Source organism: Lathamus discolor, chromosome 14 (genome assembly GCF_037157495.1).
Source record: "Lathamus discolor isolate bLatDis1 chromosome 14, bLatDis1.hap1, whole genome shotgun sequence".
NCBI classification, from domain to species: Eukaryota; Metazoa; Chordata; class Aves; order Psittaciformes; family Psittacidae; genus Lathamus; species Lathamus discolor.
Genome location: NC_088897.1, coordinates 12012725 through 12035793, shown reverse-complemented (window position 1 = coordinate 12035793; position 23069 = coordinate 12012725). Strand labels below are relative to the sequence as shown.

At 41.4% G+C, this 23069-nt stretch overlaps 2 protein-coding genes across 9 annotated transcripts in view; both read left to right on the top strand.

Annotated features, from left to right (window-relative positions):
- The window catches only part of LYRM9 (LYR motif containing 9), a 30614-nt gene extending 27687 nt beyond the window's left edge, over positions 1–2927 (top strand). For 6 of the 7 annotated variants that reach the window (XM_065694938.1, XM_065694941.1, XM_065694936.1 and 3 more), the window contains 3 exons: positions 429–572; positions 1260–1352; positions 2265–2927. In XM_065694938.1, coding sequence (XP_065551010.1) covers positions 447–572; positions 1260–1352; positions 2265–2282 — 237 coding nt within the window. In that variant the 5' untranslated portion in view covers positions 429–446 and the 3' untranslated portion in view covers positions 2283–2927. The remainder of the gene's footprint in view (positions 1–428; positions 573–1259; positions 1353–2264) is intronic. The other variant, XM_065694940.1, reaches the window with a different exon arrangement.
- A 72-nt stretch (positions 2928–2999) lies between these two features.
- The window catches only part of NOS2 (nitric oxide synthase 2), a 32957-nt gene continuing 12887 nt past the window's right edge, over positions 3000–23069 (top strand). The window contains exons 1-8 of one of the 2 annotated variants that reach the window (XM_065694927.1): positions 3000–3647; positions 4195–4297; positions 18781–18872; positions 18983–19069; positions 20258–20425; positions 21361–21454; positions 21856–21978; positions 22069–22217. In XM_065694927.1, coding sequence (XP_065550999.1) covers positions 20325–20425; positions 21361–21454; positions 21856–21978; positions 22069–22217 — 467 coding nt within the window. In that variant the 5' untranslated portion in view covers positions 3000–3647; positions 4195–4297; positions 18781–18872; positions 18983–19069; positions 20258–20324. Of the gene's footprint in view, positions 3648–4194; positions 4298–18780; positions 18873–18982; positions 19087–20257; positions 20426–21360; positions 21455–21855; positions 21979–22068; positions 22218–23069 lie in introns of both variants that reach the window. The other variant, XM_065694928.1, reaches the window with a different exon arrangement.

The window sequence follows — 23069 nt, the reverse complement described above, 5'->3', positions numbered from 1 at the left end:
CCATGGGGATGGACCCCCATGGATGCTCAGGGGAAGCACTGGGAGATTGCATGAATCAAGGAATCATGGCTTATCAAGTAGAAAACCCCCTCAGGGTTATGATGCTGCTCTGTACACTGAGGGCAGCTTACACAGGGGTCTCTAAACTAGAGAAAAATAGTATTGCAGCACACCTGAATATTATCATGATAAAGTGATCTTGCATGAACTGCACCCTTTTGTATTTTAATACTGTGATGAATCACAGCTAACCTCCATCTGTCCATCAACTAAGCAAGTTCTGGTTCATTCCATATTGTGAAGTTTCTTCAAGTTACGCTGCTGAACCTTAATTTGCTGGCCCCCTTCTTGCTGTAAAATTCCTTTACACTTTTATTTCTGTGTTCTTAATAAAGTTCATGAGGTATTTTGATCTGTTTCATTTTCAGCAGCTGCAAGGCTTGAGGATGCCTCCGCTACCAAATGCTGAACTAGTTCAGAACTCTCGGCAGCTGTATCGCTACCTGCTCCGATGCTGTAAGCAGCTTCCTGAAGAGAGCATTCGGCAGCATTACAGACATGCAGTCAGGCAGGTGCGAAACAGACTGCTTTTCTGGTGGTGGAAATGAGCCCTGTGGGGTGTTCTGGTTTACTCCTCCTGCAGGTTGGACCAACTTTTGTAACCCCTGGCACTTAAATGATTCTTCTCCAAGCCTGAGACACAAGTGGATTTGGATGATTATACTGGGAGTATACAAAGGGAGCATTCCTTCTTATTTGCTTTTAATCTGAAACCTTGTGTTTTCCATGGTTCTCATCTCTAATCCTTGTTAGTCAATAGAGTGGGCAATTGTTCCTTACTCATTTAAGCACATCTTGTATGGCGAAACTTATTGGTTCCTTGTTGATCATTTTCATATCTGTAGGTCTCCCAGATTGGGTAAATCTCATCTAATTGGTCATATGGAAGTGGTTTCATGCCTTTGGTCATGCCTGTTGTCCTGTGTCTTTCTAGTTATAACAGACAATTTCAGCTGTTGTTCTGAATTTAAGTTTACTGGGGTTTTCTTTCTGCTGATGTATGAAAGGAGTAAAATACTTAATAGGAAATTACATTTGACCGGGCTTGTTACAGAAATAGCACAACCAGGTCCTACAATGTGTATTTTGTATCTTTTCAGATAACTGTTTGCTTCAAATATTTTCTTTGAGATTTAAAAGTTATCGTTATTCTGACAAGTATTATGTTGGCTACTCATTGTAACACTTTAATGTTGCAGAGTTTCAAGGTTCATGCTGACGAAGATGATCCTGAGCGAATCCAGCAGATTATTAAGAGAGCTATTGAAGACGCTGACTGGGTCATGAATAAAGTACGTACATCAGAAAGGTGAAAGGACAATGTTTTGCAAGCCACAGTTTGTTGCTGTTCATGGGGTGCTTTCCTGGCAGGGATCTGTCCTCTTTCAGTGAGTTTTCCTAAACTCCCAGAGCCATTTGTTTTTCTCCTGGATCCTGCCTGTGGCTGTGCAGATCAGGGTTAGGCAACGGGGGTCAAAACTCTGGTAGCTGGTCTCCCTGTGCCACAGTTATCACCCAGCAGACAGGCCTCTTCACTGTCAGAGCACTGAAAGGTGGCACTCACACTGGTGTCCTAGATAAAAGAGTGGAGGCAGTTTACCACTAGGTAGCTGGAGTCACCTGTACTTCCTTGGATCTAAATCTGTTTGGGAGCATGGTATCTTCCCATGTATTTCTCAGAGTATAATGAAACCAAGTCAAAAGTTCAGCTTGCTCTAAATATCTGTGATTTAATTTACTAAATGACTGTTAAGTCCTTTTCTCCGCCAGTCCATGAAATCCAAATGAGAATTGTTACAGGCAAAAGCACAGATTACTCATAGATTATAAAATTATAGCAGTAGCCAAATCCCAGCAGTTACAGCCTAGGAAATAACTATCTGGGCCTGGATCTGATTTTATTCTCCCTGTAATTATGAAAAGCCTTATTCTGATTCTGCTACAGAGACTGTAGTCTGCTCCATTGGAAACTGGAATTGGAGCTGTGAGAGGAAGGTCAGGTCACTAGTGCCTGCCCAGCAGCATTATTGTTATTTTGTAGTATAGAGGGAAAGCCTATCAAATTTCAATCCAGCTTAAAGGAAACTGAGATCATTTTATGTAGATCATGAAGAGGGTTGTAAATCCATGTCAGGATGAACTGTGACTTCTGGTTATGTGCTCTTCCCACAAATAATTGTTTCCTTTTTTTTTTCTTTCTTTAGTATAAAAAACAGAAGTAGAAGAGGATGATGAAGACAAGAATGTCATTGGTAAAGAACCTTAGAGGACTTGCAGCCAAGCCCAGTACTGTATTATAGCTGCTGCCTGGAGTTTCCTCTTGAATAATACAAATATAGTAATTTATGTCTCACTAGGATATCATGAAGCTATTTGGGTTTGTAGATTAAAAGGCACACTCTGGGTTCGAAGTATTAGCTTGTATAACCACAAGTTTAGCTTAAAGGCCAAACTTGTCTGAACTTTAAGTAGTACAGAGCTCTCAGGAAAACTTACTGAGAATACAGATGTAATGGAGTACAAGTCATTAACAAGAAATAAATAGTACCCTGTGTGGTGTTCATATCTGGTGAATTACAGCAGCTCATCTGAAAGATCTTAACTTCAAGCCCATCTGAAACCTGAAGCATAGTATTTTGTGCTTGCTCGTCTATGCTATGAGTAGGTCTTCATTCTTCACTGTAGGTTGGCAGTTGAACTAGTGGTGGCCTTTTCTTATTTCAGGATAGGTGCCTGTCACCCTGATCTCTAGACTTGCATGAAAACAGGCACCACTCAGAGGGGTTTTGTGCACTGAAAGGTGTAATTACTGCAATGTTCAATGTTGTACAGAGGCCTTCACAACAAATAAATGTCCTTTAAAAGTGGGAGTCCATGTCCTTCTTAAAAAGACCATCTTTCCACTGCTTTAACAGATTTGATCAGGGAAAACTCAGTAGAAATACCAGTAATATAAATAAAATTCATTTAGGGGGAAGAGTTCCGTTTTAAAACATGACCTTTGCTTTTAGATGCACTTGGAACCTTGTGCCTCCAGGTGGCAGTGCCTGCTGTGATGTCTCTACGAGTCCTCAGGTTTTTCTGTTTCTGAATTGCAGAGCTTCCTCACCTGCCAGAGCAGAGCTCAAGTGCTGAAGTTCATCCTTTTTTAGGCTGTTAGATTCTTATTTGGTTTTCATTCGGCCATGAAAGAAACAAAAAGAAAATCCTCGCTCAAAGCACAAAGGATTTGACAAATGCCATAAAAGAAACAGAGACCATTAGTGACCATTTATAGCATAAAGTACGGTATCAAAAAATTCCTTTGTCTCTGCTAACCCGAAGCCCCCTCTTCAAGAGCTCCTCTCCTTTGGGTTTTTTTTCTCTGCCATCATCACTATTGTTCCTCTCTCTATTGCCACGTCTTTCACATCACCTTTTACACCCTCAACTTTACTCCTGTTCTATATATTCCTTAACTATCTTCTCTCTCATCTTGTCCCTCTACTCCACTACTTTTTCCTTGAATCCTTTCCTGACAGGTTCTATCAGGAGATACTCTGACATGCTGGGTGATCCCTCTGCTGAATTTCAGATAAAGCATGAAGGTAACAGCATTTCTCCACAACGTGTAAGGTGTAAGTTTTTCTCCTTCATGTGAGAAAAGCTCTCTTGTCTTTCTGCTTAAATACATTTTTTGGAAAGGGCAACCATTCTGGTTTAAGCTTTCAAAATAATTTGATGCAGAGCAGAGCACAGAAAACTTCAGTCTTGGCATCTGACAAGGAATATCCAGTGTAAAACTGAGCAGTGTAATGCAAAAAGATTTGAGAGTAGATACTGGAATGCGTTACTTCTAATCAAGAGCAGCAGATGGATGACCCATGCTGTACTCCAGTTACGTTATATATATTTGGTCTGTAGCTTGTAGATGCACTGAACTTATCAGTGCAACAGTGAAACCTCTCAGTAGGATTAACAGTGTATGGAACCATCCTAGTTTCCTGAACTGTGAGTATAGTGTGATCAGCATCCTTCTATTGCTTTAATTGTCTGACTTGTAGTGTGAGACATAGTATTTTGTTCAGTTACTAAATAGAATGACTTGGACGCGTGCAATTATCCTTACATGCCTGTTATTTAATTTATGGATAGTTCAAGAGTGAAAGCAGCAAGGAGCTGGAAGGTGCAGCCGTGGCATGTCTGCAGCTCCCAAATGGCTGAGGCGCCAGCTGAGCATGGGAACACCACACCAAAGGTATGATAGATGTAACTGATATGGTAGGACCAGGATCTGTGACTTTTAGACTTTGGGAACTGGTAAAGCGTGCAAATTTTAGCTGGGTGCAGAAGGAGAACGTGGTTGCTGAGGCGGGAGGCATCCTGACTAAATATTTTGACAGCAGTGATTCAGGTGTAGGGTAGGATGAGGTGTCTAAGGGGTTTTATTTGGTTCTTTTTCATACAAGCATAATCTGATTTTCAACATAACAAAGCTTTTCAGAGGATGAAATCTAATGTGAAGGTAGCATTTACTCTGTTATGAATAATTTTCTTGGTGGAGGGGAGAGATGATGTAAACCACTATTTACTTCCTTTTAATAGTGAAAGTAACCCTAGTGTCTGGCAATCATTCTTCTGTAATGACTGTGCTGAAGAGTCATTCAGCTGCATAGATGAGGTTTGTATTTTCACGAGGTTTCTGTTTTCAAGACATATAAATTCTGTTCTTCAACAGCATAATTTGAGATCAAAGATCTTCTATTGGCCTCGTTGCCCTAACTTATCACTCACTGATCTGTTTGACCTGAGAGTTTATATGGTGAATTGAGTTCTCTTCAGTAGTACCCAGGGTCACCTTTGTTTGAGCCACCCAGCCTTGCTGGGACTGAAGAGCTGTTCTCTGTCCCACCAGTGTCCCCTTTGGTGTCAGTGCCAGTATGCTCCTGATTAGCTGCCAGTGGCTCTCACAAGGCCCACTGCAGGAAACACTTGCACAGTCATGGGGATAACTTTGTTCCTGCTGCTCACAGGGGACACTTTGCTGGTCAGTCTTCTCCATGGTTCTCTGGCAGTTGTAAAGAAAATATCACCACCAAATAGATTGGTGCATGTGTGTTTCCATATCCAGAATCTCTGAAAATAAAGATGTTGGGGACAAATTAAGTAATAGGGTTAAAGGAGACTGTGTTGTATACTGTGATTACTATTGCAGAGTTTGAAAGACAGAAGCTCACAGTGCTCATTAGGCAGTGATGGATCATAGCACTGAAAAGAGACAAGCCTATTCATTGGTTTCATTTCTTCTTCCTTGAAATGGAACCCATTTCTGTACTTGTGCATCATGCCGCTTTTGATAAATAACATACTGTTCATAAGAATATACAGTAATGATTAAGGGCCCATCAGAAAGTCATGTCAAAGGCCTTTTTTTCTGTGGGGCCCACTCCTACAGGAAGCATTCAGTTACAGCATCACTTTCAGTGTGGCATAGTATCACCTGGCCATGCATTAGCCTGAGGGTTTCAGGGTGTTTACACAAATGTAATAATTACGTTCTGGAAACAGCAGTTTTGCAGCTGGGTACTGTAAGCCCTTGAGTCAGTAACTTCTGATTACTACTCTACACTTAGAGGAGTTGAATGGAATGGAGTGTCCAAAGGTTATGTACAAGCAACTCTCAGTTAAGCTAGAGGGAGGTTCACATGAGACTTGTGTAAGACAAACATTGAGACAAGGAAAAGACAGTTGGGAGACTTCTGTTTGATAGCTGTGGATCATGCTTTTAATTCATGAGGTATGGAGATACAGATTATTTAGATCATGATTTAGCTGAGGAAAATGAGGAAAAGGTTCTTAGTTGTTAGCTCCAGGTTATAGACTTACCAGTGTTCTAAGGACAGAACCAGATTTGGTGCTATTATATTTTTACATATATATATACACATACATGCACATGTATAAAAACATTGGAAACATAAAGCTGAAATTGTGTGGAAATAATCTATACATGACAAATATGGCAGTAATGTGTCTAGAAAAGCTGGAACAACAGCAGTAGGATAGTCGGTGTCTTTTGTTTAGTATATAGGATCTTGCTCTCAATCCCACATGGAAATGTTCAGGAATCTGCGTTTGATTTTTGCAGCCTCAGAGCCTCATGTAGAAGCTTTCTGTGTAGTGAAAATCTTCCCTTTTTTTGTTTTTTAATCTGTTCGTATCGGGTTTTGGTATGGAAAAGACTATAAATTTGTGGTTTATCTAAAATACAGGATTGCATTCTGCACTTGCCATGGGGAAAGACGTTTCTGATCACATTGTTATGTCAGGTGTTTACTGATTTCAGTTCACTCTTGCCACTGAAAGCCATTTGAGCCCTGTGGGTATTGAATAGAATACTTGCATCTCAAGCCAGGTTTTGCTTAGCACCATTTGTCAATAAGTGAATATTCTTTAAATCATTCTTTAGCTTTAGCACTTTGTAAACTCTTTTTCACTTGGTTCGTTATGTCACAGGCATTGCTTTTTGTTCACAGACATGTGAGCTGGAGAATTTGATGCTAAACAAAACCATCTCTTCCATGGCGCTTGGCTCATTTTCAAATGTCGTAAGGAAGTGATCTGTACTGTAATACTGTAAAGAACAAGTATGCTCACTATTTTGGAGGAACAAATAATATTCACTGTGGTCTTTTAGGAGAACAGTTTCTTTTTTGTAAATAGCTTTTAACTTGGCATTACAAATTGTGCCTTCATCTAAAGCTCTGATAAGATGCAAACAGGGCAGCACAGCGGCTGAGTCTTAGACATTCAGCATCACAATATTTATTATGAGAGTCCTTGATCTTAAAGGTTAAGAATGAGTCTTTAGCTTTATGCTCCGCAATGTAGTGCCAATCATCAAAGCCAGCATATATTTGTTTGAAATGTGTGAGTAGTCTCCTTGTCAAGAGCTGTGTTCTAAAGTGAGTCAGTAACACCTGAGAAAGGCTCGACGCTGTGCTGCCCGCTTGCTCCGTTGCTTTGCTGCATTCTTTCTGCCTGCTCAGAGGTGCTGTGAGGTGCTGTAGTTGTTCTTGAGCAGGAGCCAGCTGGCGCATCTTTCAACTTTTATATTATGTGATTAATTTATCTTATACTTCTGTCAAGCCAGGTTTTATGAACTAGTGTTAACTGAAGTATACACCAGTCATCAAGTACTGTTTTCAGCTCATGATTAATCAGGGCAGGCACATTAGCTTTTCCAAAAAACCCCTGTGCTTTGAAGAGTATTTTCTGTTTCCCTCATAATTTTGTTTGATATTTAAAATAAGTTTTTAAAGTTTAGAAGCAAACAGAGGCATCTGCCACTTGCAGCAAAGAGCTTACATGTGTTGGTGTTATCCCTGCTCCAAGACGTCCCTGACATTGCACTTATTCCTGTAATCCTGCACACTTAGGTGGCGATTATGCAGAGGACAGTTCTGAAGCTGCTGTTTATTGTCCTTAGCTATAGCTGAGAGGCTGAACAAGCTGACTACCTTGTTCTCTAACTATCAGCCTGGGTGTCTTTTCCCCCAGAAGAATCTGCCCTCATAGTTTACATTTTGAAAAGGATTAACTTAATCTTTTCTTTTGAATCAGTAACTTCCGTTCAGCTTTGTCTGGGTGCTTCCCTGCCTCATATAAAACATTTTTTTTCAGCTGCAGCTCACAGCATTAGGTTGAACTGCCTCATCACCTGTGTGCTTCCTTCTGCTTGGGTCCAGCTTCATCTGTTTAAAAACCAGTGTACTTTGGCCTTTTTTTGTTGCTGCTGATTTTTTGCAGTCTTTGGTATCCTTCTTGAAGTTGAAAAATGCTGATGTTTCGATGAATATTCCCTGCCATTCTTACAGACTGGATTTCAAAAGATACAAAATGGGCAGTAAATTCTTGCAGCTGACGAGGTTGACTCATGGGCTGTGTTTAGGTATCAGTGTGCAGGACTGGGGTTTTCTCAGTCTTACTCTAGTTTTCTCAGCAGTCAGTTCATCTACAGAAAGTCAGCTGTACCTCAGATGGTACAAAACAAGGAACAAGGAAAACTGTTTCAAAAGAAACATCAAGCAAATTAGTAGTCTGGAAAATATTATTTCATGGTGGTGGACATAGGCAGAGGCTGTATTTGCTGAGGACACCTCCCTGATAACTCACCAGTTTGAGGACTGATTTTTTTTATGCCTAAAAATAGTGTTTGTTTTACCACCATTGTGTAACTGCAAGGGCTGCTTTCTCTTTTGTTTTCTGCTTTTCCCTCCTCTTTTAGAGGTCACAAAATGCTGTGTTTAACCACAGCTTACACACAGAATCAGACACCTGTTGAGTTTTGGAGGCTTCCGTCCCTAAAGAGCTCTGTAGAGTTTGTCCTCTCTTAGCTGGAAATACCTCCCAGAGCAGGTAGCAGCTTTGTGGCCAAGATTTTCAAAAGCAATTCTTGGATTTCATGGAGGGGTCTCCAGTTCACTGTCTGCACAGTGATGAACACCTGCAACTGCAATTAGCAGTTAGTTTGTCATGGGCAAGACAAGTAAACAGCAACTTACAGTGGATCTCAATATTGGGGGTTTTCTAAGAACCAGTGGGTGCTCTTAACCTACCTGATTCTCCCACATACTCATTTGTGTTGTGTTCACCATCATGCCTGATGATTTCAATGAACAGAGCACCTCTCTGACTGGTTGGGACTCCAGTGGCAAGTAGGAGGAAGATGGCTATTCCCCTGCTGGCATGGCTCTGAATTAGGAAGCTGCGAAAATGGTAACAATCACAATTGTTTCAGAAGCGCAGCTTAAAAATGTAGAGCTCTTCCAACTGCCATAACAGTCTGCAACAGTTCACAACTACACTGTACTGGTCATTTCTGATTGACTGACTGAAATGAGAAGGCAGCCAGCATGTAGTATTAAGCTTAAGAGATGAAGAACCTATCCCTGCCCTCTAACTTGCTCATTAACCTCAAAGTTGATTCATAGCAAAGGGGCAGTTTTTATAGCTGGTGTAATAATACAAAGCATGGACACGAGTGGTATGTAGCATGAAGAGTAACTTGATGAAATCCTGTCTGGTTGAGAGAGAAACAGGACCATAAACTTTCATCTAACGAAGGCACTTTGAAAGAATCAGACTATATTCCATACTGAACCTGGGATGAGCTGCCTTTATTGTGCTATGGGGGTGTGCAGGGGGTTATTCACTCTATAGAAAAGGGTTCCAACTGTGTATCTCAAAGAAACCACAAATCATGATTATGTGACTTTGGTCTGTACAACTCTGTACAGAACCTTTGTACAACTCTAGGAGCCTCCGGAGTTCTTAGGGGCTGGTTGTTAAAAGCAAAGCTGAGAGACACAAATCTGTTCTTGTGCTCTATCAAATTCTGTCTGGGTCTATAGAGAAAAGGCATTAAATTGCTTATCAGGACATTTACTTTTCATGCTGTTTATGGGTTCTGAGCCAAAGCCAATGAAATCAAAGGGGAAAGGACTCCTGTGTACTTCAGTGGGCTTTCACCATCTCACACCATTTCTCAGTCCCCTGAATGCTGAGAAAAACATACCCTGGTTAATAGTGTTTACCAGAATTAAAAGTGAAACAGTTTCATTTGTTTGCTTTTACAAAACCCAGTCTGGGTTAGTCAGATGAGCGAAGCTCAAGACGTCAGCCTGGAGGCTGGGAGCAAAGGCACTGCTCCTAGTTCCAGCCTCTAAGTAAAGGGAAGGCATAAAAAGGCTTCTGAGGTTCTTTGACCACTAATTATTTGCTTTCATATCCTTCCATTTCCCATGCTCATGCTGTTTTGGAAATGTATACATTAAAAGTCGAACTGCTGTCTTCTGTGCTGAAGAACTGCATTCACTTTTCCTCATTTTCAACTTTATCAATATTAAAACCTGCAATCTACAAACTAGTTGATGGATCACTGATCAGTAGTTTATACTGTGTGTATCTCATCTGTGTGTATCATCACTGACCTGGAATGCCTCTCTGATGGAAATGATCACTCATTCCCCATAGTACATTTGCTTTTATTTCATCAGGGATGGGGTGCTGTGGTTTCTGCAAAATGATCATCTAATGGGGTGGGAACTGATCTCACATGAGCTCGTGACAGAACCTTGCCATCAGCTATAATTTCTTAGTTCCTTATCCGTAACACTGAGACACTGCATGGGCATAGACTGTGGGTATATGATCATGTATTTGAGAGGTCGTCCCTCCTGATATGGTCATTCTACCTCATCAAGCCACTGTTAACTGTGAAGACTTATCTCTTGTCACTGGCAGGCCATTTCAGGATGCCAGTCATCTGTCTTTCATACATGCAGCTTTGCTTTTCCATTGAAAAGAAATGGGATCTCGAAAGCAAAACCATGGGAAGAAATGAGGATTAAAGATGATGTGTTCCACTTCATGGAAATACAGGAAGTATTGATCCCAAAAAGCCCTAAAAGGAAGATGAATAACCTGGGCTTTTTGAGAATTCTCAGACTGTGATTTAGTCTTAGAAGCTGGTATATGAGAAGAGAGAAGGAAATAACATAGTGGTGTTCAGCTTGTGGTGGTCAGAGAGCTCTCTTGAGCTGCTTTAACCTTAGGGGCAGTATGGTAGTCACAGAAAATTCCCCTTTATATTTCCTTCTGCCTGGTTTCAGGTGACTAAGCCAGAACTAATAATCATGAAAACAAGGTGAGGCAAGAACATGCTTTTAACCAAAAATCTTACTGTTTCTGACACTTACCAGTGCAGTACCCAGTCTACATAAGCTCCTTTTGCTTTGATGGCTGTGCTCCAAATACCTCCTTATGCAATAGTTAGCCAAAGCATTTACACTGCATGAAGTGATAATTTTGCATCTTATCCTTTTGGGAATAGAGGCAAAAATCGTTATGGGCAATAATAGCACCTGCTAATGAATGTGTAACAATCCTTTGATGTTTTTAGTAAGGCTGCCTATTGAGATTAAACCCTGTGACTTTACCCACTTCATAAAGCCATCCATTACTTTCTAGAATCTGACCTTGCTGTATCCACATCTCTATTGTTTATTTTTAATAAGTGACACTTCAGACTCCCAAGGGATGTTTCCCACTCCCAACCTGCACTCTCCTATAACCCTATGCATGATGTAAGTTTCTTCAGTGACTTTATTTCGATTATGGGAGTTATGTTGGAGGAATATTCCATAAATCCCAGCCCTATTCAGTTTACCATTTCAGCAACCGCCTCAAGTTCTCCGCCGCGTTGGTTTTACTTGCTAGGCAGTTCTGAATGAAGAACCAGTTGTTTTATTCAGTGATGGAGAATGAGTCAGAATATGTGTGACCATATTCCAAACCCATAGCCTTTGTATGAGGCAGGAAGGCTTCACTACTAATTCTGATTAGGAGAAAAGGACTGATTCTGCATGGGCCGAAGAATTTTCATTTAGAAGCTGTACAAACCACCCCCATTCCTTTTTCCAAAGCCAGCTATCAGATTGTTCACGCTCTCCCTTAAGAGTGGTAAATATTGATAAGTATATCTAGACCCAGAGAAGCAGAGAAAATCTTCCATTCCAGAAAGTGGTAGAATGGATGGGTCCAACTGACATATCTGAGGTGCTTGTGTGGTGAATGCCTCTCTGCCAAGCTTTATGTGGAGGTTGTGTCATGGTTCATGGAAGATTGGCACAAAAAGTAAGAAATTTTTACAAGACTTCTGCTAAATGTAAGTCTGTCAAACCAGGCTGACCCAAAGAAATCCCTATGGCTGCAGAAAGGAGTGCTCTGCACTGTACATCTACGAGACTGGGTTGCTGACTGCTGGAAGAGGAGGCTGTGCAGAGCTGCTCTCAGACATCCATTTCCAGACCTGTTGTTCCATTGGGGAAGGCTTATTTGTGGGCTTAGCGATAGTGCAAAGCCACAGCCAGGGCAGGTACAAAAGGCTGATCAGTAATGACGGAGATTGAGCATTTCTAGATGTGGGAAATGTCCCTGTGGCTGTTTCCTTCTTGATCTCCCTGTGCATTTAATCCCTTTTCTTATCAAGCTGATAAGCAGTTGGGACAATATCAACACAGAAATACTGGACAGTTCTTGAGAAAAGTTCCCTGCTGGTGGCTGTAAGAAATCAATTAGGGAGAGAAAAACAGGGATTTGGGTAGAAGTCTGAGTTGATCGAAAGACGTGGTACGTCTGCAGGTCAGGTGGCTTGGAACTGGTTCTTTTTATTTGATGTGGACTGTTTAGTGGAGCCATTTTTTGGAGCAGATGCCCAATGGTCCTTTCCCAGTGTTCAGCAGATGAGCTGCTCCTGCAGAGAGCTCAGCAGGAGGGAGGTACTCTCTCTTTATAATGAGTTAGTAATGTCCTGTGAATTCATGTCAGGGTTCTGCAGCCCAGCAACATCACAGGCTTTTTATGGAAGGAAAATGCCTCACAATTGCTTTGTGAAGAAAGCCGGTGGTTTAATGGCACAGATAAGGAAGCGATACACTTTGAGAAGGCAACATGATTTATGAGTATGCTTTTATTTCCTCCTGACTATGTCCCTTTCAAACTCAGCTTCATGTTTGTCCCTCAAGGAGAAAACATAGAGCTGGGTGATGATCTGTTCTTCTCTGGGTATCGCAACTGTCCATGTTCTTCAGAGCCAGAACTTTCAGGCTGGGATGCAGTGAATGCAAACACTGGGTTTGGGAATGAAATTCAGCCAATGTCTGAACTTGTGCCTAAGACCAATTTCTGTTGGTCCAAGTCACAGAGATGGTGATCAGTGTCTTTTGAAAGTGTGCACAGCAGCACACGGTATTAACGTGCCATCAGGAAGGCACTCCAGTGTGGAGATGAGTAGGGGGAGAGATACTAAGCAGAATGAGAAACACAGTCTCTGTGTCCAATCCGAGGGTTTGGGAGAGGCTGCCAGGAGGATTAGTGAGGCTTTAGCAGAGGAAGCATCTTTCCAGGCAGTCAGAGCCCCAGAGGTGAAGTCTTCAGCACAGTCCCTAAAGGAAAGAGAAAGAAATAGCTGTGGACATTGTCATTGCCTACACTTACAGTGACTCTACAGTAACCAAGAGAATTATAATGAAGCAATTGTGTTGTGAGGAGAAAAAGGGACTTGAGAGCGTGTTTTCTGATTGTTTTCTGATAATTTCCTGAGACAGCTAAAATCATTAATAATGTTATAATGCTTAACTTCCTACTTCCTTAATTCAGGTTGGAGCACTGGTGCTTCTGTTTGCACCTAAGGTTATCCTGAGTGTGTTACCCATTTTAGTGGTAAGCAAAAATGTGAGTTTCAGTATTTTATTCTGTCTATGTGCTCCCAAACCAGAATAAAGGCAGAAATAGACTGCAGTACGTGCAGACCTCAGGCTCTGGGGATTTCGGTGGACTTCCCAATAGGCTTAATAATGTTTTTCAGAGCTCATCAAACTCTGAAGAAAGAGTCTCTGTTCATATCTCATGCAAGACATGGACCATGTTTTGTAATTACACTAAGTCTAACATGAAATCAGTCATTTAGGAGAAAGTTGTGTAAAAGGTATGAAACAAACGCCCCACGTTGCAGAAATCAGTGTTGGAATTTTGGATTAAGTGTCTTTATCATTGCCCAGACTGACTTTAAACATTTATTTGGTGTGAATTGCAGGTAAGTTTTCAAGTCCTGTTAAGCTGAAGAACATGATCCACAGAGACTTAGAACCCCACTCAAGGTTTTTACAGAGTGACTAAATCTCCCTCCAGAACTTCAGTGTTCTCTGTTCAGCTTTGGAGGGTTTGGAGCGGTTTCTATGGACACGCGTTGTTGTGATGATATTTCTAGCACATTCCTATGAGAAATAATGCGACAACTGGCTGTGTGTTCCTTCACACTGTGGTTAGGGACTGTTCTCACTGACATCAACCACTGCCCTGTTACTTAAACTGGAATTTCTTCCTTAGACTGTGCTTTTACTGCATGGGAATACATTTGGAATTCTGTAGTTCACTGCTGTTTCTCAAGCAAGACATCTCTGTGCACGTGGCTATCTGCAGGTCATCTTTCTCTACGTTCTGCTACCACAAGCAGAATGCTGTGAATCGCGGGACTACAGATCAGTGCTCTGTACATTGTCCCTGTCCACACACCAGCTTTGCCTTACGTTCCAGACAGTGACATCTTCAATAGGTTATATTAAATGTGCTGACATTCTGTCCAGGAGCGCAGGGTACACAGCCCAGCAGACAGCCACACACAGGATGCTGGGTTTATGCCCAGTCAAGTGCCAAGCTTCAGTCTGCTGGTAACAAGCCTTTGCTGCTGTGGCTGAGGTTGAGGAGCCCAGGGCTGAGTCAGAACATTGCAGAAGTCGCTTCTGCCTGAGAGAACGTGCATCCAGGCACAGAGAATGCAGTTATTGGGTGTCTGATTGCTCCGTCCCTCCTTTACTTTGTCATCCATGTCTGTAAAATGCAATGGGAATTCTGAAAAGGGTGCCTGAGGAGGGGATTCTGTTATTACTGCATTTCTGAGCTCGGCCTGGCTTGCAGTGAGGAGACAGGAAGGGGTGGGTTTACTGGCACAGCACTCTGAACCTGACCTTAGCTTTCGTTTTCACCCACAGATGTTCAGTTCCTGAAATTTTCCACTCTGCCCAGTCATCACTTGACAAGTATCTTACAATGCTCAGCTCAGGAGGTGGCAAACGAAACTGCTTTCAACCCTAGGCTGTTGCTTTTCTTATCTTAAATCTGCAGGAACTAAAAAGGAGTCCAGACAGTAGCTTTGGAATCCCACTTCTTAAGTGCTTGGACCTGAATCTTTTGTTTGGCTTTTGGTAGAAAGTTGTTATCCCCACTTTTTATAAAGAACATTTCAAAGTGAAGGAGCCAGTGAAGAAGATGCTGCAGTTAATGAAATACATGACAATCCCTAGAAGTACAGTGAGCAGTACTATTTCTGGTACATTTGGTATTTAGTGTAGAAATTTGGGAACTAACAATACATTCTTTTGCAGATAACATTTTTGGATGAGCAGTGCAAGGTCACCAGCAAACTGAGAGGTGTTGATACTGCCCTGAGTCTAGCACCACCCTGACACAAACCCTCACCATTGTCATCATTTATGCATTTATTTACCTTGGATTTGGAACAGTGCAGAGAGGTTTCCTGTGGCTCAGTACCCCATTGGACCAGGCACTGGTCAGCACAAAGAGACAAAATTTATCTTAAAATAACTTTTGAAGGATGTAGTACACGCTGAAGTGTTGCTGGGAAATGATGCCTGTCCTGCAGTTACGTGATAGCAAGCTGGAAAATGTGACTGAAGTCTGAGAAAGCAGCACTGCAGCCCAGAAAGGGATAGAAAGCGAATGAATGTTCCTGATGGACCAAATCAGTGAAGTCATTTGTACCACACAGTGGCTACATGAAAGAAGTAGTGAGCACTTTACTGAGAAGCATGAGTTCATTTCTGTGCTGTAAATAGTCTTTGTGACCTGGCTCCATTTTGACTGGTGCTTTTACTCTTTGGTGTCTCATCCCAGGTTACTGGGCAGCTCCTGCCCCTCCTACTGAGTTGTAATTGCCTTCTGGTAGCTCAAAAATATCTTCTTTCCAGCTGACCTTGCTGATGGGCAGGGAGATGGAGCAAGTGCTCTATGGGGTCCTTTCCAATCCTTTTATAATGATTCTGTGTTACTGGTACTTTAAGGACCAAATTTCCTGTTCAGCCAGGGAAGTTAATCAAATGGGCTGAAGCAGGAAGCGGAGTAGGTTTCTGCAGGAAAAGGAAATGCACAAGGAGCAGAGGCATCAGTTTGTAAATGCAGAGTTCTTCATCCCTATCACCTGAGGAGCATGGGGCATCTTCACAAATCTTGGAAGCTGCCAAGTGCTTTTAGGTGCCTGCAAGCTTCTGTTTTGAATTTGTGATAACATATGTGATGTCTCTGAAAGATCATCTTGGAGACTCCTCACATAGAAAATAGTTGGATTGGTTAGGAAAAGGGAGATAGAAAAAAATCACTTGTCATTTATGAGATGTGGGACAATTGAGCATCTTCTCTTCAGGGTTCCATCAAGTCAGGAAAATCAGCCCTTGTTATCATCAGCTTTGCTTCAGTGTAATAGTTCTTTGAAGATTCAAGGTGTCCTGATCTTAGGGAGCAACCCTACGAACAGAGTTGTTTTTTTAAATGTTTTTAAGGATAGAACCTCTTGAGCTGATTCAGAATATTGCAGTCAGACAAAGAATGTGACTTGCTTTTAATGAGATGGCAGAAAGCTTATCATTGAGGCTACAGATCATTACATTCTGAGACGCAAAACACAGTTTAAGTCAAAATGACAGCGTGGTCAGAATGCCATCAAATAGGTCAGACATTCTGCTCCAAAAGGGCACCTCTTTCATCAAAGCTAATGCAAGAAAAGCAGCTAGTTCTTGCATTTTGCTATGGCAGAGGCAGAAGTGGCTGTGCATAAATAGGAAATAGGTGTGGGATTGGGGTTCTGTGGGAAGAACTTTCCAAGCAGTGTAGTGTATTTGTAGGAGTGGACAGTCAGTGTTTGGTTAATCTCTGGCTCCACCTGAGGAATTAATTGTGCTCTCTTGGTGGTGTTATACAGAGGGAGTTTTCGTATTGATTTTGGTGAGTAAAAAAAAGGTCCTGCTTGGAAAACTGGAGTGATGAAGCAGTTCTCTGAATGCCGGTACCTCAGCCAATCCTTTGAGCAATTCCCATAGGGAAAGATGTTTCTCCTCTGGTCATTCCAAATCTGATTTTTCACATCCAATCCCTACAGAGCCTTTCCTTAATTTCAGCAGTCTTCAAGCACAGGGAAATAAAGAGGCTGAATAATGAAAGCTTAGAAACCATTGGATATAATATAATATAATTCACTTAAATTTCTACTAAGATACATTATTTTTTAAAGTACTAGACGTTAAGATTCCTCCTGTTCTGTAGAAATGAGAGGTCAGATCTAGTAAGAAAGGGAAAGATGCAAATAGAATCTTTATAACCTGACAAAACAGCAAATACAAAGAAGAGTGTAACTTTGAACTCTTAATTTTGCTTTCAGCTCAAGCACTTTCAATTTGACCCTTGAGATACGCGGAGGTGTACCCACACTCAAGCAATTACAAGTGTCTGTATGGTTTGGGAAGAACTGTCCTGGGTCAGAAGCAAGGTAGAAGTTTGTGACGTGGCATTGGATCACACACAGCTCACACATTATTCCTGCCCACTGATTAGATGTCTGGAGTATTTTAAACAAGGGATGTTAAGTGATAATTCCAGCACGAGGAAGGGCATCATGTGAAGATAAAACAGATCAGAGTGAGAACGTTCATGAGCAGTGACTGCAGAGCATGGGCTGATACAGGCAGGTGGATGCTCAAACTAAAGAAAACTCAGGTCTATTTTTCAAGAGGTTCATCTCCAGCAGCGCTGGGTGGGATGTATACAGTGTATTCATGCCTGAACACGTGTACCCATAACCTGGTTTTACCTCTAGGAGGGCTTTATACAAGCACTGAATTTTTAAATAGACTAGACACAGAAAGAAGAAAATGCCTTGCCCAAGCTTGTCCACTGAAAATATGACAAATGAATGTTTCGTGTGTATTTCCTTGTTTCTCTTGAAGCTTTATAGTGTATTTCTATAGATCTTTGATCAGCACCTGTAAATCTTTTTCTAGTCATTGTGAGGATTTTGACCTTTTATTAGTCAGCAGACTTAAGAATTGTCTGTAATGTGATAACAGCTTTCTTAAAGAACTCATACATAACATCCATGAGCACTATCAGGTATCCTTGGGGGTGTCCTGCCACACCACAGCACTCCAGAGTCCACAGTTGCCTGGCAGCACACTGTGCCAGCCCTGGCTCCAGGGCTGCTCGTGGCTTTCAGGCTTTAGGGAGAAACCTGGTTTTGTAATGCATGAGTGTCCACGTGCTGTCTGAAATTGTCAGTCAGCTACATAACCCTGTCTCCATCATCTAGCTGTCCTTCTGGCATTCACACATGCAGCGTGGTTTGAATAGTTTAGACTTCAAGGAGTTGCAGTTTCCTTCAGGTTTTTCCAGTACGTTGGAAAAGCACAAAGGGACAAACCTCAGGCAGCAACAGATAGAACAGGGGAGTTTTGGAGAGGAAAATACTCTATTGAGAAAGATGCATGATCAAAAATAAGGAACATTATGTAAAATTTAAAATACCTGTTCTTAGTCATAATCAATCATAGATTCTAATAGAATCAATTATAACGTATAAATATAATGTTTAAATGCTTTACTGGCCCATATCCTAAAGCTCTATGGTTCTGTAAAGTTTCTCTTGAAGTTGCTCACTGTCTCTCTACAGCTGGGAGTTTGATGTGCAGGAGAACAGCCATCCAGTGATGAAATCTGTAACAGTGCTTCAAGGATTCCTTTATTTTTCCCTATTTTAACACTGCCTGTCAGGATGCAAAAACTGCTCAATGTGATACAGTGTCCTTGTCACAGAGCACACATAAAGATAAAGGTTACTGTACGCTGAGCCCAAGGGAGGAGATGCTCCCAACACCAAACACCGGTGGCTGCTCTCCCTCCTCCCGTCATGCATGTTTTGTAATAGAGCAGCAGCCACACGCCCCTTGGGCTCTGAAGGAAATGCAGGACACTTTGGGATTCCCCTTCTGTCCACTACCCGTGTGTAGCCTCACTCTGCTGCTTTGCATACATGTATAAAATGCATTTGCCTCACAGGAGAGATACAGAGCCCAGGAGATTAAAGGAAAGGAACTTTGGCAGTGAAGACGATCTCCTGGCAGGGCTGGAGAAGTCCCTCACGAAGCACGGTAGGACAGCGCTGACTCCCAGTGCTGGGTTTGCCCCTGGTGTGCTGTAGCTCGCAGGTGGAGTAATTATGTGGCAAATTGGCTTTTTGTTGTTTCCTTTTCCGTATTAGGAGTGAAGTGTTGGAATCAGTTTCCTGCTCTATTTCGAGCTGGTTTGCTGCTCTGGAAACTTTATCTCCCTTTCTGCTGATTTGAAGGTTTGTGCATGTAACAGGTAATGTTGTAAATGTTATTTAAAGGACTCTGTTGTGGAGAGCACGGAGGACAAGTTCTTACTCTGAATGCTCAGAAATGCGTGGAAAGTGGGAGTCTTCATCTTTGGTTTTCTTTTTCTTCTGTTTATTTTGTTACGATTTTTATTTTTCCTCTTTTTACTTTTAATTTTTTCTTATTATTTTTTCTATTGATTTTTCTTTCATTCAGTCTTTCCTTTTTTCTTTCTCTCTCTCTCTCCCTATTTTTTCCTTCTCTCTTTCCCTGTGTTTTACAGAAATGTATAGGCACACTGCAGCATTTTATTGCGGAATAGGAATTTAGATTTGTTCCTATTTTGTAACTGTAGAGAAATGCTCATTACCCACTGTTTCTTTTACTTGGAGTAACAGACAATGCATATTTATATATACATGGCAATGTATATTTTCTTTCTTCTTTAATTGTTTGGAAACCTGATGTTTTGATTTGTGCTATAAACCCACTGGGGCTGATTCTGCTTTACCTTGCCTGAACTAGTCTGCTCTTCTGTCCCACTTTCCCTAGCACAAGAATCCATTGTAGGATGAGAAACTATCAGAAAATGTATGTTAAAATAAATAGCATTAACCTTCTTATATTCTTAGAGAAATGCTTTGTATCATTTAAATACATGTATACATCTTACAAAATACAGAATCTCAGAGCTCCATTAGTCTCTGGTAGATCAATACATTGCAAAACCTTTTGATTGAATTACAGACCTGTGTGAATAACAGCAACAATTTACATCCCTTTTCCTAGCGATCATGTAGTGGTGTGAATTTACAGAAGGTTTAATGACCCTTAACAAGCTTCTGAAAAACACAGAACTTACAAAAGAAAGTGTCAAGCATCAAGGCGTGTTTTTCATACAAGCAAAGCACATGTGTGGTTTTCTCAGACACTGGTGTTTGCTGGTTTATCAGCTGTGGGACAGTTGAAATTCTCTTGCGGTATTTCAGAAGGAGGTGTGGCTGCAGCATTACAAAGAGAACTGACAGTTTCAGCATCACTCCTCTGGGTCAAGCAGGTTTCATTTTAAAAACAGGATATTAATTACATGAGGTCCGTTAGGCTGGTGGGTTTGAGCAGTTTTAAAGAGTTGCCTTCTTAGATAAAAGCTGACCTTGCTGGGTTTTTTCCCTCCTCAGAAGTGTTTCCACATCACACAAAACAAGATTTCAGCACTGAACTAAAATCATAAACAAAGCATACACAATGCTGTGCCCATGGCAGTTTGCATTCAGACCTCGTGCTGCTAAGAGCCAGTCTTCTGCAGAGAAGGACATCAATAATAACGTGGATAGGAAGAGCCACGGGTAAGATCTCTTACTGTCTTTTAACCGTTTCAGTTTCTCTTCCATTTGACAAATGATGATGTTAAGTGTCATGGGTTCTGCAGAGCCCTGTACTGTGTTTCCAATGCAATAATATTAACCAAAGAACAGTTGTCCCTGGGAGCCACTGGGTGGTGATGACTTGGTCAGGTAGTTGAAGCTTTTGTGTCTAAGTTATGCAGTCATTGAGGAAATAAATCATCTTCCTTTCTCTTTCATAGTCCTAGATTTATTTGGTGTATTATGAAGGTTTCACATATGCTAGGACTTAGGAGGCATGTGTCTGCTGTAAAAGTTAGCAAAGTGGTTATTAATGCTTTAATTCAGTTGGTGTTTATACTGTTTTTACAAGACACTGAATAAAATAAGTGGCACATTTATGTTGAATCATTTCTCAGGCTGTTACTTATTTCAGTTTTCTATTGCATATTGTTTCTTTCTCTGTCCATTCCCTACCCAAATTAAAAAGCAGGAGTTCAGAAAGTAAGGCTTAATGCAGAAACAAAAGGAAATTAATACCAAAGTACGTTATTTGCTTAATGGGCTGGAGATTGGACCCAGCTGCACTTTTCACACATTTCCCAAAAATTTCAACCTCTTTGTTTAATTCCTTGGAGTATTTTTTGGCCAGAGCATAATTGTACAGATGTCCTTTGTTTAGCTTACAGCAAGGATACTCAACCTTTACCATTCCAGGCCGTGTCCGTTGTTTTTCTTTCCACATAGTGATCTGAAAAGGGTTATCATAGCTTTACTACTGACTTCTAGTCCACTCCACCCTTCATGCTGCTTGGTTGGCTGATTGACTCAGTGCATCTTTCAGCAGCAGCTCTGAGCATCCTCTACTGATGCTGGAGGTAAAACTAACAAAAGCTGGTACATTGCATTATACTGAATTGTCTTTCTTTCTTTTAAAGCTTAGAAAATGATGATGCCAAATTGTATGATCTGAGCAAGAAGTGGATAGAGATGCCACCTGTAACTTCAGCAAAGGCCACTGATGGCAGAGAGGTCTGTTTCTAGCATCATTGTTTGATAATAACAGTTCAGACAGCTCAAAGCTTCTCACAGTTCTCCTGTGAGAACTGACTGTAGTTACATGAGGTTAGGACTGCCATGAGATATTTGGATGCGAGATCTTGTCTGCACATAAAAGGAGCTTTGGTAAGACTTAAGGGAAGGAGGTGACCCAGTGGGGACTGGAGTGCCTGGCTCCTTTATTCACCTTTGAAAACCCAGCCTTTCTCTAAAATTGTCTGGTTCACTGTTTTTGTGAGACTGTGACTATTATGAGTCCTTACTGAAATAATAAAGGTGTTTGCAGTGGCAGATTTAAAGTGAATTTAAAATGAAGCAGTAAGATATTCAGTAGGTCTGAAGATAGGATGTGTTTTTATCTTTTCTCTGTCCAGAACCCCTCCCAAAATGGTATCAAAGCTTCAAACCAAGTATCAAGATGTCCAAGACATGTAAAAGTAAGAAACTTAGAAAATGGCTCCAGCTTTCTTGACACACTACACCTGACAGCAAAGGAGGTAAGATCTGGAAACCTGAGCAGTGACTTTTCATAACCTTGACAAGATACAGAGTACAGCCTTGGCTTTTGACGTTTTCTTGTTTTTCAGGTTATCAACTGCCGGACCAAAGCCTGCCAAGGGGCACTCATGACCCCAAAGGGCTTGGTGAGAGGTACTCGAGATGAGCCAGTTCCACCAGCAGAACTCTTACCTCAGGCAATAGACTTCATCAAGCAGTACTACAATTCTTTTAAAGAGTAAGGCAGCTTTACCTTCAGTTTTCATATAAACTCCTCTCCCTATGCACCAGTCTGTGAGACTATGGGAGTGCTGGGTTTCCTCATAGCTATAGGTGACTGTCCTGTTCCATAGCATGCATTCAAAAAATAGATAGGGACTATTAGGAAAGAGAAATAAAACTATTACTGCACTTCATATCCTCTATCTGCCAATCCACAGCCTTGGGAATACAAGGATGAACTCTGTACAGCGCATTCCTCAACCCTCTCCCTTCCCAGTGTGTTACATTTGTAATAAGCAGCTTGGTCAGGACTCTTACAGAATGTCACTTTCTGTTTCCTTAACACTGGATGTTGTTGGGATTAGCTCCTACTCAGATCAGACCTAGATGTGAAATATGTGCATAATGTTTTTCATTTGTGCTGTTCCAACTATCTTTGTGTTCTTTTGTTCTGTTTGACTCTCAAGGCTTTAGCCAAAGATTGGAAGGCCAGTCTCTTGCTTCTCAACCTTGCTCTGTGCTATCATCAGCATAAGCTTGCTGAGCACACTGAGAGGTGCACTCTAGCTTCAGAAGAAGCTTGTTCTGGCAAAAATGGACATGGTGCAGAGACATCTTGTTGCAGGAAGAGCTGGAACATCAGGTTGAGGTCCAAGAGTTTGCAGTGCCATTTCACATGACAAGCTTTCAAGTGACAATTCAGTGTTTGCTCATCCTATTATAAAACATTATCAGACTTCCAAAGGGGCTCAGCCACATAATAGCTTCTTCTTTAGACACTTTGAACTCCTTCTACAAAGCTTTCTTCCATGTGGATCTTTCTGAAAGTCCCTGTCTTACACACAGGCTGTACTCACTTGCCAGCGTA